This window comes from Lampris incognitus, chromosome 5 (genome assembly GCF_029633865.1).
Source record: "Lampris incognitus isolate fLamInc1 chromosome 5, fLamInc1.hap2, whole genome shotgun sequence".
Taxonomy (NCBI): domain Eukaryota; kingdom Metazoa; phylum Chordata; class Actinopteri; order Lampriformes; family Lampridae; genus Lampris; species Lampris incognitus.
In genome coordinates this window covers 14,699,351-14,714,376 of record NC_079215.1, presented here as the reverse complement: position 1 = coordinate 14,714,376, position 15,026 = coordinate 14,699,351, and the positions used below count along the sequence as shown (strand labels likewise).

Here is a 15,026-nt window from a genome sequence, read left to right as displayed (position 1 = left end):
CCTGTCTTTTTTGTCATTATGTAAAAACCAAACTCTACTCTGAGCTGAGCTGCCAGCAGCCCAGTCAGCATCAGAACCACGTCTTCAGACCCCCCTTGTCCTTCACACGGGTTTTCCTTGTTATCCAGATAGCTAATTTGGCCAGTCCTGAAATGAAATTCATTAATGTGTGTACAGATTTTTTTCTTTGCAGAGTAGTTTGGACCATAGATAAAAAGACAAAAAATCCCCCTAAGCCCTGAAACCATGCCTGTAGTAGGCTAAATAGTCTGACTGGTCTGGAACACTGGATAAACAGATAGTATATTATTTCTGTCTGTAAGCAGAAAGGACAGCCGTCCCCTGTGCCAGGATTGAGGTGCACCAGATACCCGTTTGTTGCTATGGCCCCATGTACAATCCTCCACTGGAGGTCCCCTGTGCGTTTGTTAATGGGGTGTTTGTACAGGGACTGCCAACAGCCCCTCGGGGATGATCCCACACCAAAAACTCAGCCCACCTCGACACCTTCACCCCTGCCAGGGAGCGTAAGTTTGAAACCTTCACACTGAGATAATAGGCTGCTTTTTTCCCCCTACTCTCAAAGTCTCCCAACTCTAGGGTCTTAAGAGACAGCAGGACATCCTCATTATCTTGTCACTGTCCCTCAGCAGGAAAAACAGCCAGGGAAGGAAAAATATACTCATCATCCCATTGGTCAGATAGAGTACGGTCTTCAGCAAACGCTCTGGGGGCTTCTGGCAGGGAAGCACAGACCTCCTCCACCAGCCTGAGCAGCAGTCTATTGGACCTGATGTTGAGCAGTTCGGCTAGATGGGTTATGCATGTCTTCATGAGGTGACCCAGCTTAACACAGCCAGCCTCTCTCAATCTGGATCTCAGGCTAACAGAAGTTGAACCCTGAGAGGTGATGAAACTGTTACCAAACAAGGGCTCCTCAAAGAGCCACATCATCACAGCTTCCAGACGGAATGTTAAAACCTGCCACGCCTGTAAGACAGACTGGTGAAAAGGTGTCAGATCAGTTAAATCGATGGCCTGGGGCTGAAGCAGGAACACGTGTTCGTCGTAGCCTAGGCGTCCAGCCCCCCTTAGCAGCAAACAGGCAGTATCTGTCCATGGCAGGCCACGGCTGTAGAGCAGCCTCTGCAGCCTGAAGGCCGTGAGCTGTGATTAGACGTCTACCAGGCCCTGTCCTCCCTCCTGCGCCGGCAGCTACAGTATTTGTGCCACGAATGAAAATCGACAGCAGGTGGAATTGTGTGGGGTGGAAATTTTACATTTCGTTTACAATAGACACTCCTGTGTTTCTGTGCTCAGCCAAACAGCAAAAAAAGCTAAACCAAAACAAACACGATTTAAAACAAGTCCAACAAACGGCAACTCGCTACCGCTAATATCTCACTTCAAGCGGTTTTCGAGGGGGGGGGTGAAAGGCCAAAGTCCCTTATAACAAACAAACATGGCAACCAGCGTGTCCGCTCGTCTCAAGCGGCTGACGCTATCAAATCTCGCGATAAGTGCTCGCTCACCGGGTTATGTTAGCGCGGGTAGCTAAGAGAGCACAAGCTAGCGCGAATGTTGCGTGTGGCACGGCGTCTTTCATTGTAAACAATAGGATCGTTTTCATTCACCGTTCCGACGCGTGAGAAACCCTTTCTGTACGGAAGGACACAGTAACCTTACACAGGCAGTCAGCTCGAGTCGAAGAGGAGTTTCCGCGATGATGTCCGAAAGTGCAAACGGCGTGGAACAGCGGGACGAACAGACTGAAGTTGAAGAAACCGGAGGAGTGGAGGTGAGATAACGTTGGGTGAACATCGTTATCACCATGGTTGAGTACACGTATATCTACCAAAGGTCTCCGGCTAGAGTCTGTAAATAGTGCACGTTTTCTCCCTCACGCACACGATGCCCAGGTCCAGTCGTCTCGAACTGTATTCTCGCTACCTGTGGTGAGTCGTTGCGCTAGTCGCAGTGCGAGCGTTAGCTAGCGCTGAAATCCTCTAGCCAGCACCTCCATCCCGCTCCCGGTTCGCCCTGCAACGAGGCCGGCTCGTCTCGTAAGCGCTTCTGTTAGCTTTGTCTTGTTAACTCTCGGCTGGAAACGGGGTTTGCACTTTTATCCAAGTAGCCTCCCCGCTCATTACTCTCGAGTACGTGGCACGAGTAGTGTATTTACTTTCTGTTTCTCCGACTGAGATTTTAAGCCAACTGTACTTCCCTCAGCCGTCCACATCCATTGTTTTCGGACTCGGAAGACAGTGGCAGCCGAGGGAGGGATGCTGCAGCGTTTACCATTTCTTTTTTTGTTTGGTTTAAAAAAAAAATTAAATAGCGGACCCTCCTTGGTTTATTGGCAGCTAACGCGAGCGACTCGTATGTGCATTACACCTGTGACAGCAAAGTCAGTGAAGTTTACTTTTTGTATACTTGATGTACAGGAAAAGTCTGACTCATCGGAGGCCGGGAAAGAGTCTTCATCAGAAGCTGGACAGGATGGACAAGATCCGTCCTCTTCATCACAGACCAAGGACTCTACACCAGGCTATGAAGAGAAAGTGGTAAAGGCATCCCATTAATTATTGCTAACTACTTACTACCACTACTGACTTAATTGTTTACAGCATGTGGTGCACTCCTAAGTTTGAGATGATGAAATCGACCTATTTATTTATATATATATATATATTTTTTTTTAATAATCTTTAACTTTTTTTAATGTATACAGCAAACAGATCGGACGAACAGGTTTGAGTACCTGTTGAAGCAAACTGAGGTGTTCGCCCATTTCATCCAACCAGCAGCACAGAAGACACCCACTTCTCCCTTGAAGATGAAGCCAGGACGTCCTCGCATCAAGAAGGATGAAAAACAGAACCTTCTATCTGCTGGAGAGTGAGTGGATAGCCACTTCAAAAGATGAAATGGCCAGTATTCGCAATTGGTCATGATTGAAGAGTATGAGAGAATAGCAGCGACTCTACATATTCTAATGATTTAAGTGGGCCTCACTGATCTTGACATTTAATATAAATAGGGTGCAACGTTAATGATCCCGTGGTGCTGTGGCAAAGAAAAAAATATATAGATAGATAAAAGTATGCACAAGTATTTAAAAAGAAATTAATAGCAACATTGAGACGTCTTGACTTCTGTGTTTAACAGCAACCGTCATCGTCGCACAGAGCAAGAGGAGGATGAAGAACTTCTTAATGAAAGCAACAGGGCTACTAATGTCTGCACTCGCTTTGATGACTCCCCATCATGTAAGAAATTGTCCAGTTTTATTTAGACACAGGATGAGGGATCCCATGTCAAGTGTGAGCTGATGTCTTCATTATATGTCTCTTCATCTGACAACTAGATGTCAAAACGGGTAAAATGAGGGATTACCAAGTCCGTGGTCTGAACTGGCTCATCTCTCTGTATGAGAATGGAATCAATGGCATCCTTGCTGATGAAATGGTATGTACCACCAATCAGTGTGTTCCCTTGAAAAGTGCAAGTCTAAAGAAGTATCCATATAGCCAGTGATTTTGTTTGATATTGTTGCATGTTTATATACTAGTGCATTATCTAACCCTTTCCCTTTTTACGTGTGTGCTGCTCTTTAGGGTTTGGGAAAGACCCTTCAGACGATCTCCCTACTTGGCTACATGAAGCACTACAGAAATATTCCAGGCCCCCACATGGTGCTGGTGCCCAAATCCACCCTATACAACTGGATGAATGAGTTCAAGCGCTGGGTGCCTTCACTTAGAGCTGTCTGTCTTATTGGAGACAGAGATGAGAGGGTAAGTTTTGTCCAAATTTCCCACATAGGAATTTATGTAAAAATGTGCTTGATGGAATTGCCTCTAAAAACAAGCGTAATAATTCTGCCTTTTCTCCCTCTGAGCAAATTGCCACCAGTTAGTAAGCAGTCTTTTAGTAAGTAGTCTTTTTTCATAAAGTAAGGCATTGTTCATTTTCAATTGGTTTGTGTCACTAATAGATAGTGTAGATCAGTGGCTCTCAATATGGTCCTCGGGTGCCACCATTATAGCAGTTTTTCTATTTTGACAGGTGGTTTATTACATTCACCTGTTGTTCCAGTTAATCCAGCCTACAGTCAGGGAGGTTTTAGACCCAGATAACAGGTGAATGTTACAAACTATCTGGCAAGATAGAAAACCAGCAGTACTGGTGGTCCCGAAGGATCTGATCAAGAACCACCACTGTATATGATTGTGGTAGTATACTTTGGAGCTGGACACATTCACATATGTGAATATGTCTGCCGTACTCATCTAGACCTACATACAGAGTTTGTCTTTATGCACGCTAGATAATCCAGGTAATAAAATCACAGAAAATTGAATCAGTTCATCTGGACACAACGTTTATTGAGAGAAATGTTTCATCACTCATCTAAGTGACCTCTTCAGTCTCAACTGACTGCAGGTATCCTCACCCTTATAAACAATACAGTGGCATAGCAACTGAAAACAATGATCGGTTTCATATACTTCATTTACAGACGGCCCTGATCAGGGATGTCCTGCTGCCAGGGGAGTGGGATGTGTGTGTCACCTCTTATGAGATGCTGATTATTGAAAAGGCAGTTTTCAAGAAGTTCAACTGGAGGTACCTGGTCATTGACGAGGCCCACAGGATCAAGAATGAGAAATCAAAGGTTTGGCATTTACCTGCATACATCTAAAAGTCAGAATTTAGGATTTCTAAATGTAAAAATTCCTTTGTGCAAAGTGATATGTAAATGTAGAATACTTTGAATACTACCATACTGTTTGCTGATGCTTTTAATACTGTTCTGAACAACTGTTGCATAAAATATAGTACTGCCTAAAATAACAGAAAATGTATTGAATTTTTCACAGCTGTCAGAAATTGTTCGAGAATTTAAAACTACTAACCGCCTGCTGCTGACTGGAACACCCCTGCAAAACAACCTCCATGAACTTTGGGCTTTGCTCAATTTCCTGCTGCCTGATGTCTTCAACTCATCTGAGGTTAGAGGCACAAGTTAATACACAAAATGAAATTTTAGCAAAGATATATATATATATATATCCACACTCATTTTAACGAAAAGTCTCTGGCTGTACGTGTAAGGTTCTGAAATGTATTCAGCTAGTCATTTAAACTTCTGTTTTCACAGGACTTTGACTCCTGGTTCGACACAAACAATTGCCTTGGTGATCAGAAGTTGGTTGAGCGTCTTCACACTGTATGTAATAATGGGTCTTTATATTTTACTAGCACATCTGTTTGCTTGGTTATATTTTCATAGTAACTCAAGACATTTTTTTTCTCAAATGTAGGTGCTGCGTCCTTTCTTGCTACGTCGTATAAAAGCTGATGTAGAGAAGTCTCTGCTTCCAAAGAAAGAGATTAAGATGTATGTGGGCCTGAGTAAGATGCAGAGAGAATGGTAAGTGTCCTTCTGTCTTTCTAAGACAAGCATTAGTCGCAAATGTGTTTGTTACATATCCCAACCATTCACAAGCATTACTTATGTCATATTATGCTTTGTAATAACATGAAATTTGATAACACTTATAAAATGATAAAGAATAACAACTAACAACAACCCTCAGGTACACAAAGATTCTGATGAAGGACATAGATATCCTGAACTCAGCAGGCAAGATGGACAAGATGCGTCTGTTGAATGTACTGATGCAGTTGAGGAAGTGCTGCAACCACCCATACCTGTTTGATGGGGCTGAGCCAGGTCCCCCCTATACCACTGACCTCCATTTGGTTGTTAACAGTGGCAAGATGGCGGTGCTGGACAAGTTACTACCCAAAATGAAAGATCAGGGTGTGTGAATCATCTGTAAATGTCCAAATGAGGATTTCTCTTTCTAGTTACAACAAAATCAGCTTTCCTGTCAATTTACTTGACCCCGGCTAACTTATTCCCTCCCTTCCAGGTTCCCGTGTGCTAATTTTCAGTCAGATGACCAGGATGCTGGACATCCTGGAGGACTACTGTATGTGGAGGAATTATGGCTATTGTCGCCTTGATGGTCAGACCCCACACGAAGAGAGACAGGTTTGATGCATAGAAAAGAGCCTTTAACAGCTGATATGGATGAATTAAAATGATTATGAAAATTGCTTCTACTATCAAAATCACTGACCCATACTGTGTGCTTTGACTGTAGTTCTAATGAGTTCTACATGTTTTGTAATTTTTAGATCTCTATCAATGCATACAACGAACCCAACAGTAGTAAGTTCATTTTCATGCTGAGCACCAGGGCTGGAGGATTGGGTATCAACCTGGCCACAGCAGATGTTGTTATCCTGTACGACTCAGACTGGAACCCTCAGGTGGACTTGCAGGCCATGGTCAGTACTTGGAATCTTTGAACTGCCTACTTTGACCAAAAAGTGACTGTTTTTTGTTGTCAAAAGTGGTTTCATTTCTTTTTCGAGAATCAAATCTATGGTCCCTTTCCTCTTTTAGGACCGAGCTCACAGGATTGGTCAGCAGAAGCAGGTGCGTGTGTTTCGCTTCATCACCGAGAACACGGTGGAGGAGAGGATTGTGGAGAGGGCTGAGATGAAACTACGCTTGGACTCCATTGTCATCCAGCAAGGTACACCATGTGCCATATAATAATCCGGTAACACTTCAGTATGGGGAACATAGTCACCATTAATTAAGTGCTTATTAGCATGCAAATTAGCAACATATTGGCTCTTAATTGGTCATTATTACGTACTCATTAATGCCTTATTCTGCATGGCCTTATTATACAACCAGTAAGCCATTCACTATGAGTTTTCCCTCTATAACCTCGGAATTATTGCTAATTAGTAGTACCATCTCAATATGCTTTGCTTAGTATGGACTTTATAAGGTGGTAGTACCACAAGAACAGTTATTCTCCCTTACTAACACTTAATGAATATGGTCTGTTCTTACATAACAAAACAGAAAACTACAAGTGTTCATGGTGTTAAATTACTCTAAATTAAGTTTTTGTTACTTAGAATATGTTCCCCATACTAAAGTGTTACCAATAATCCTATAAGAAACTTTACGTCAAACACTTGCATGGGTTGGACATCACCAATTCTCAACATATTAAAACCCAATGTAAGGGTGTTACGGAATGTAAGATTAGGGTTTTAACAGGGTTACCAAGGATTATGTTTCTATCATAGGAAGGCTAGTGGACCCAAGTGCAAACAAACTGGGTAAGGATGAGATGCTGTCCATTATTCGCCACGGCGCCACCCATGTGTTTGCCTCCAAGGAGAGCGAGATCACTGATGATGACATTAACGTGATTCTGGAGAGGGGAGAGAGGAAGGTGAGCATATGGCATAATACAGAAAAGAAAAATCTTTATCATGTTTTGCATTAGTTGAATACTCATTATTGACACAGTATTGTATATTGGGAAATATTTTAGTTTTCCACAAGAGAGGTAATAACATTTTAATCCCTTTTTTACCAGACTATGGAGATGAAGGAGAAGATGTCCAACCTGGGTGAGAGCTCTTTGAGGAATTTCACCATGGACACAGAGAACAGCAGTGTTTATACATTTGAAGGAGAGGACTACAGAGAGAAAAAAAAAGTAAAGATGCCAACATCCCTTTACAGTTCCCTCTCTACATCCCCAAACATAAAGTTTTTGACCACTTGCTCTGTTCTCACTCCATTCAGGTCATCACCAATTGGATTGAGCCACCCAAGAGAGAGAGGAAGGCCAACTATGCAGTGGATGCCTACTTCAGAGAGGCTCTACGAGTCAGTGAGCCCAAAGCACCAAAGGTAAGGCTATGTCACTCTAAAACCACTCTCGTGATTTTGAGTGATAAAGATGTTATCCAAACTGTATTCACAAATATTTGCTTTTTATTTTTTCACAGGCTCCTCGACCCCCCAAGCAGCCCAATGTCCAGGACTTCCAGTTCTTCCCTCCCCGTCTGTTTGAGCTTCTGGAGAAGGAGATTCTGTTCTACAGAAAGACTATTGGGTATAAGGTACAATAAAGCAGCTGTTGAAGCAAGAGGGTCCTTGTCATGCATTTAATTTGTTCTGAGAGGGTATCTCATGAGCTGTTTCTAACTTAATTTATGCCTTGTCTCGATAGGTCCCGCGTAACCCTGACATGCCAAACTCGGCACAGCATCAAAAGGAGGAGCAGGCGAAAATTGACGAGGCTGAGGCCCTATCTGAAGAGGAACTTGAGGAGAAGGAGAACCTTCTCTCACAGGTACTTATTCAGCCACAGTAAAAATGTTGTTGATATTGAAGTAAACACAAATATTGTGCCTTTTTTCTTTTCTTTTTTTACTGTACATAGTTTTTATTAACGGTAAACTCTTTGCAGGGCTTTACTATTTGGAACAAACGTGACTTCAATCAGTTTATTAAAGCCAATGAGAAGTGGGGAAGAGATGACATTGAGAACATTGCCAGAGAAGTCGAGGGTAAAACTCCTGAAGAAGTCATGGAATACTCAGGTATTAACTCTACATGTCTTCTGTACTGGAAGAATTAAATGCAAACTCTTGACTGGTGGTCATATTTTCTGAATGTGGGTTCGCTTTCATTCTTACAGCTGTGTTCTGGGAGCGCTGCAATGAGCTGCAGGACATAGAGAAGATTATGGCTCAGATAGAAAGAGGAGAGGCTAGAATCCAGAGAAGGATCAGTATCAAGAAGGCACTGGACTCAAAGGTAGCTTACTGTCAGCTACTTGGCCTCCAAATTACATGGCCGACTGGTCGAACAAAATTCATCTGTGATGCCTCTTGAACTTTGAAACTCTTAATCATCTGAAATACCTCTTCACATATTTTTCTGTAACTTAATTATTCTCATCGTTACTTGTCCAGATTGGTCGTTACAAGGCGCCTTTCCACCAACTGCGAATCTCCTATGGTACCAACAAAGGCAAGAACTACACAGAGGAGGAAGACCGCTTCCTTATTTGTATGCTTCACAAGCTGGGCTTTGATAAAGAGAGTGTGTACGATGAGCTACGCCAATGTATCCGCAACTCGCCCCAATTCCGGTTTGACTGGTTCCTCAAATCCCGAACTGCCATGGTGAGTGTTCTGCGAGAGGTGACCGTTATGATCTTCACATGAAACAATGATGATTTGTCTGCGCTAAGCAGTTTATCTGGACATGTTGATGTTGTGTTGGAGGTTTTAACATTCTTGGAAGATTCACTGTAGGCTACAGTAAGTTAACGGAAAACGTTATCTTAATGATTGTAGATTTAAAAGATGATGCTTGATTTTTGTGAATAGGAGCTGCAGAGGCGATGCAACACCTTGATTACACTGATCGAAAGAGAGAACATGGAGCTCGAGGAGAGGGAGAAAGCTGAGAAAAAGAAAAGGGGGCCAAAGTCTAGCTCGGTAAGTTGAAACATTCACGTTAACTAGCAGGACGCCATTTACTTGGTTGGCGAAACTCATACAATTGTCCATCCTCAGGGCGTCCTGATGGCTCAGCCAGTTAAGCGTCTACCATGTAGTGAGCCTACATGGTAGACGCTTAACTGGCTCCGGCCTCATTGCAGCATTTGTTCGACTCTTGCTTGGATCCTTCGCCGTATGTCTTTCCCTGCCCTCTTCACCTTGTTTCCTGTCCCTCCTGTCCTATTGAATAAAAGCTAAAAATGTCAAATAAAACTGTGCATACTTAGCAGGTGGTGCTGGTAAACTGACTTTTTTCACTTTATTCTAAATGTTAGAATTCTTCGGCGTATCCCCCCCCCCCCCCCCATTTCTTAATTTTTCCCTTGTTGATGTTCCTCTTTCATAGGCCCATAAGCGCAAGTCCGAGAGCAACCCAGATGGACGTGGACGCAGGAAAAAACTGAAGTTGTAAAAATTTTCATACAGTGGCTGAACAAGCGCATCAGCCAGCTCCAGTATTTACAGTTGTAGCATCTGTATTTGTTTCACGGGATGTAATGATGTACTGTGTAGTAAACCTCCCAACCGAACTTCTTCTCGCTAGCCACGTTAGCGTCTAGTCGTAGAAGGTAGGAAGTGCTCATTTGCAGATGCGCCTCCTAGTGACTCACCCAAATACTGCAGCTGTGCTGGTGTAGTTTGCCACCTTTCATTTTGATTTTTTTTTTTTTACTTGTACTTGAGTTTAAGATAAATGTATTTATGCCTGTTGGTTGTACTACATTCCAATGCTTGTAATGACGTGTACCCCCCCCTCCCTTTTTTAGAAACTTATTTTACCTTCCTATGTGAAGTAGAAAATGTCTTTTTGAACATCATAAATAAACGTCCCCATTTTATTAAAAAAAAAATCATCTTGAATGCATGCATTCAGCTAAGACAGACACTGATCCAAAAACATACATTTGTTGTATTTCAGCAGTTGTAATTGGTATACATCCGCACACTTAATTGAAACCATCACAAAATTAAAAAGGCACCGATTTCAAACGAATTAGTCAAATGTCTACTGCTAATCGGCACATGAAAATATACTGTCGTCTGTGTAGGATAAAGAGGGTTTACTTTTTAGACTTGAAAATATATTCTCAGGATTTGGTAGGCTGAGAACACAAGTGTCTCATTTAATATTTCAAGTTTCACCAGGGTGAATTAATACCTTTTTTTCTGCTCACAGGTTGTTTGCATGTGATTTGAGCCACATTCTTAAAAAAAAAAAAGAAGAAAGTATATAAACACATTCGGATAGTTCCACATTTTGAAAATACTAAAATGGCAGCAGTTACAATCCCTTTGAGAAGCACCACATCAGTATTTTGCAGAGGTCAAGTATACTGAAGGACTGAAGGCCTTTTAAAGCTCAACAGTGCACCGTCAATGTTCAACAAGTATTCATCACGTCATTCATTTAGGTCAGCTTCAACTAACATTCAACCCATTTTTTCCTCTGCTCTCCACAAAAACAAAGTAACGGACACAATGAATTACAAGAATAACAAAACAAAAAAACCACTTTGGCCAAAATAAAATTCTTAAAGGACCATAAAAATCTCAACTTTTATTAAACTGAAATAGGCTTGCCTCCTCCTAATTGCATTTGTTGATGCAGGGGTTGTCGGACATTCTCAAGCCTCAAATAAAGGGGGGGGGGTATTTTTCAACACGACAACCAATGAAGCAGGCGAATATTACTTTCAGCCACAGCTAAGAGCGGACAGCAAAAGAAAGGGCAGAAACCTACAGTACCTACCACCGTAGTTGCCTTGCAGCAAGAGCAAGCCGTGACGCTTCATTGGGGTTCAGTAAGCCGTAATAGTCTTTCTGGTGCCTTACCCGTGTGTAGGCGTTAAAACACGTATACTGCACTTGTCATACTGAGGTCTTATTGGGCTCTTATCAGTGCTAGAAAAGCTGGGCAAGGAAGGCACCATGGTTGAGACATTCAGTCTATCCAACAAGGGGCAAGGACAGAGGTTGTGAGTGATGGGTGTTATAATCTCTAGACCTCAGAGCTGTCTGAGCTGTTCCACATGCTCAGTGGCCCTTGGCTATAGCCACTGTAGGCGGTAGATGATGAGGTGGCGTAGGGAGGGAACTGGTTCTTCTTTGCCTGCCTCTTACGTCGCACCAGCAGTATGACAATGGTAGCAATGAGGCAGATGAAGAGGATCAGGCCTGCCAGGCCGACCAACATAGCCAGGGTGGAGGTGTCAGCGGGCTCTTTGTCAGATCTCTCCAACAGGGGGCGCTCCCGGAGGGGCTCAAGGTCACGGCTGGGGGACCAGGGCTGGCGCTGGCTGACCACCATGCGGTCTGATCGGTCCAGAGCAATATGTTGGATGTTTGTGCCGCGGTTGTTATCGACACCAATGTCCTTGGCCAGGTCTGCGCCAGAGGGAACTGGGGCTGCGCGTCTGTGACGGGTGGCCGATTTGGAGGCGTCGTGTTGGGTTTGAGGCTGGTCAACGTAGGACAGGCTGTGATGCAAGTACTCCACGCTGCGCTTTCCGATATTGCGCTTGGCATTTTCTCGGGAACGGACTGTGTAGATGGTATGAATGAACCACTCCCGGCCAGCAGCCACCTAGGGTACATGCACAGAACACAGGAGCCTGTTTATCTTGTGAACATGTCGTTATAGGCCCCAACTTATGAAAACGATTGTGGGTGCTAATCTAAAAAGGACAGACATAAAATCCAGTAGAGCTGTAAGTGGGTATAATGTTATGAAGATTCTAAGGGCGCCAGACTAGAGGGGGCGCCACAACAGTGCTCAAAATCTTTTTTTATAAATTTATTTCTAGTTTTTCCCCTTATCCCACCCGATTACCCAATGGCATATGGCCAGATCTTGTCAAAGACGGCTCTGATTCCCAATCCACAGGAAACAGTCTACGGGTTCAATCTGGGCTACGGTGGTCTCACATTCCTTTTTGTTAAGAGCATTTTATATGTAAATTTGTCAAACTAAGAAGATGGGGCCCTTATTGGCGGAGCTGTTGATGAGGGGATTGTTGGGCAAGCTGGTAGCATGGGATGAAGGTAGAGGGAGGGATTTAATGTTTAGAGAAGTCAGGAAAATAATAAAATAATTATTCGATTAATTAAATAAATAAAGGGCGCTCAGACATATTCTTTATAGGGGTGCAAAATCCCTGGCAGCACCCCTGATAAAATCACCTATATCTTGTATTTTTACCCATTTTCTCCCTGACAGAACTGTCATGACAATGGGGCTTTTTTTGTAGAAGCAACCCTTATGTACAGGAACGCTCCAGACCCACCATGAAAAATACGCAATATAGTTTTGAACACTCTTCATACATGCTCAGTAATCCAGGTAAAAATCATAGTTGAAGTTGAATCAGTTCATCTGGACAAAATGTTGATGTTCTGTGCATAAACGCTGTGTCCAGATGAACCGATTCAGCTTTCTGTGAGTTTTGACCATTGTTGTAATTCAGTGTTTACAAATGATGTTTATCAAATCTTTAGGTAAAATGGGGGGGTAGCTATGGCTTTGGTTAATGTCACATTTGGTTGTCGCATGTTTTTAAAATCAAGCATTATGTTTGTTTTGTTTTTTTAGATGGTAACAACCAATCTCATTCCAATTAACATCTTTTTGATGAAGCATATTCATTTTTACTTTTTCCTGGAGGTGGAGGTTGGCCACGGGGCAGAAATATGGGGGATGCTGGAGCCTCTAAGCTCCCTCCCACAGAGCTGGCACCTGTGCGTGTGGCTGTTTGCGTGCATGCCTATAACCGTATGCCGTTGTGCAGACCTGAAAGAGTGGTGATGAGGAGAGGGTGAAGCCATCTGATCCAGGCTGTCTGATCAGAGGCAGAGCTTCAGGGGTGTCTTGGGCTAAAGTGGCTGCAAAGGAAACATCCCCAAATGCTGTGGCCTGGGTCTCTGGCTGAGCTTTGTCCTGCAGATCACAGACAGATTTCTCATTCTGTTTATGAAAGTCTAATGTTATGAAGTGTCCTTAAGTTTAGTCTTCGTTAAAACCCCGAACAAGAGGTTCCATGTGAAACCAAAATAAAGCCCCATGTATGTATTGTGCCTTACTAGGATCTTGAATCTGTAGAGCAGTGAGGGAGCATCAGCCAGGCAGCCATACTCCTTGTCGGTGGGATTGTATTTTGGGACATATCCGTCTCTTCCAGTGCAGAGGAAAACCTTCTCAATGCTGCAGGAGAAGGAATCGCCAAGGTTCTGGACTGGGTCTACCATCACACGACCATAGATTGAGGACCCTGGACCACAGAAGAGGGGGAGATGAGTTAGTTGCCAAGAGGGGTTCAGTTTCACCCAGTTCACATTTGAAGTTATCATCTGGAGCGCTCACATTCTGTGTCCGTCCACACTCACATATTCACAAGACCGAGAATGTTTATACGTATGAGCGAGTAACAGGACTCGCTCCTGTATTTACAGCTCTGTAAATCTGTAATAGTTCAATGTATGCTCTGAGTGTAAATCTTGCATTTCGAAATATCACGATCTCCAGAGTCAACACATATGGATGTTGCCCCTCAAGTTTGGTTTATTTCTGCAGAGAGTGGCCAGAGAAGTTGTTTGTTTTCGTGTCTTCTCCAGCAGTGAATGCAGCAAACAGGAATCCAGCCGTAAACTTAAAGCAGCACCAGGTAACTTTCGCTTTAATGTATCACTACATTAATTTTGGGAGAACGATACAGTCACCATTCAGATCAGTTCCCTAGCCTTGTTTTTCGTTATGTAATTTGTCTGCCACCAGGCACAAAAGCGCCTGTGAAATATGTTTACAGTGGATATAAAAAGTCTACACACCCGCTAAAATGGCAGCTTTCTGTGATGTAAAAAAAATGAAATCAAGATAAATTATGCCAGAAATGTTTCCACCCTGGCGGCAAGGTGGCACAGCGGTTAGTGCGGCAAGCAAGAAGGTCCTGGGTTCAAGCCCTGGGGTAGTCCAACCTTGGTGGGTCATCTCGGGTCGTCCTCTGTGTGGAGTTTGCATGTTCTCCCCGTGTCTGCGTGGGTTTCCTCAGGGGACTCCAGTTTCCTCCCACAGTCCAAAGACATGTAGGTCAGGTGAAGTGGCCGTACTAAAATTGTCCCGAGGTATGAATGGGTGTGTGTGTGTGTGTGTGTGTGTGTCGGCCCTGTGATGGCCTGGTGGCCTGTCCAGGGTGTCTCCCCGCCTGCCGCCCAATGACTGCTGGAATAGGCTCCAGCATCCCCGTGACCCTGAGAGCAGGATAAGCAGTTCAGATAATGGATGGATGGATGTTTCCACCCTTAATGTTAAATTGCAACCTATAAAATCTAAGTGAAAGAGAAAAAAAAACAACAAACTTGCAAATTGCACAAGTGTGCACACCCTAAACTAATATACTTTGTTGAGGCACCTTCAGATATTATTACAGCACTGAGTCTTTTTGGGTCAGAGTCTATTAGCTTGGCACATCTTGACTTGACAACATTTTCCCACTCTTCCTTGCAAAAATGTTCTAGATCCGTCAAATTGCGAGGGCATCTCCTGTGCACAGCCCTCTTCAAGTCACCCA

The 15,026-nt window shown here is 43.4% G+C and overlaps 2 protein-coding genes across 2 annotated transcripts in view; one reads left to right on the top strand and one right to left on the bottom strand.

The window, feature by feature from the left end:
* The first annotated feature begins 1,571 nt into the window (after positions 1–1,571).
* Positions 1,572–10,373, top strand: smarca5 (SWI/SNF related, matrix associated, actin dependent regulator of chromatin, subfamily a, member 5). Its single transcript, XM_056280109.1, has 24 exons — positions 1,572–1,798; positions 2,445–2,564; positions 2,732–2,898; positions 3,169–3,269; positions 3,368–3,468; positions 3,618–3,797; positions 4,523–4,678; positions 4,884–5,015; positions 5,165–5,233; positions 5,328–5,437; positions 5,604–5,830; positions 5,943–6,064; positions 6,211–6,363; positions 6,482–6,614; positions 7,186–7,334; positions 7,482–7,604; positions 7,694–7,801; positions 7,900–8,013; positions 8,124–8,246; positions 8,364–8,496; positions 8,595–8,713; positions 8,872–9,084; positions 9,292–9,402; positions 9,812–10,373. The coding sequence occupies exons 1-24, from the start codon at positions 1,724–1,726 to the stop codon at positions 9,875–9,877; spliced, it is 3,105 nt and encodes a 1,034-aa protein (XP_056136084.1). The 5' UTR covers positions 1,572–1,723; the 3' UTR covers positions 9,878–10,373.
* A 1,091-nt stretch (positions 10,374–11,464) lies between these two features.
* Positions 11,465–15,026, bottom strand: part of frem3 (Fras1 related extracellular matrix 3) — a 54,205-nt gene continuing 50,643 nt past the window's right edge. The window contains 3 exon segments of the mRNA XM_056280622.1: positions 11,465–12,049; positions 13,253–13,399; positions 13,543–13,730. Coding sequence (XP_056136597.1) covers positions 11,465–12,049; positions 13,253–13,399; positions 13,543–13,730 — 920 coding nt within the window.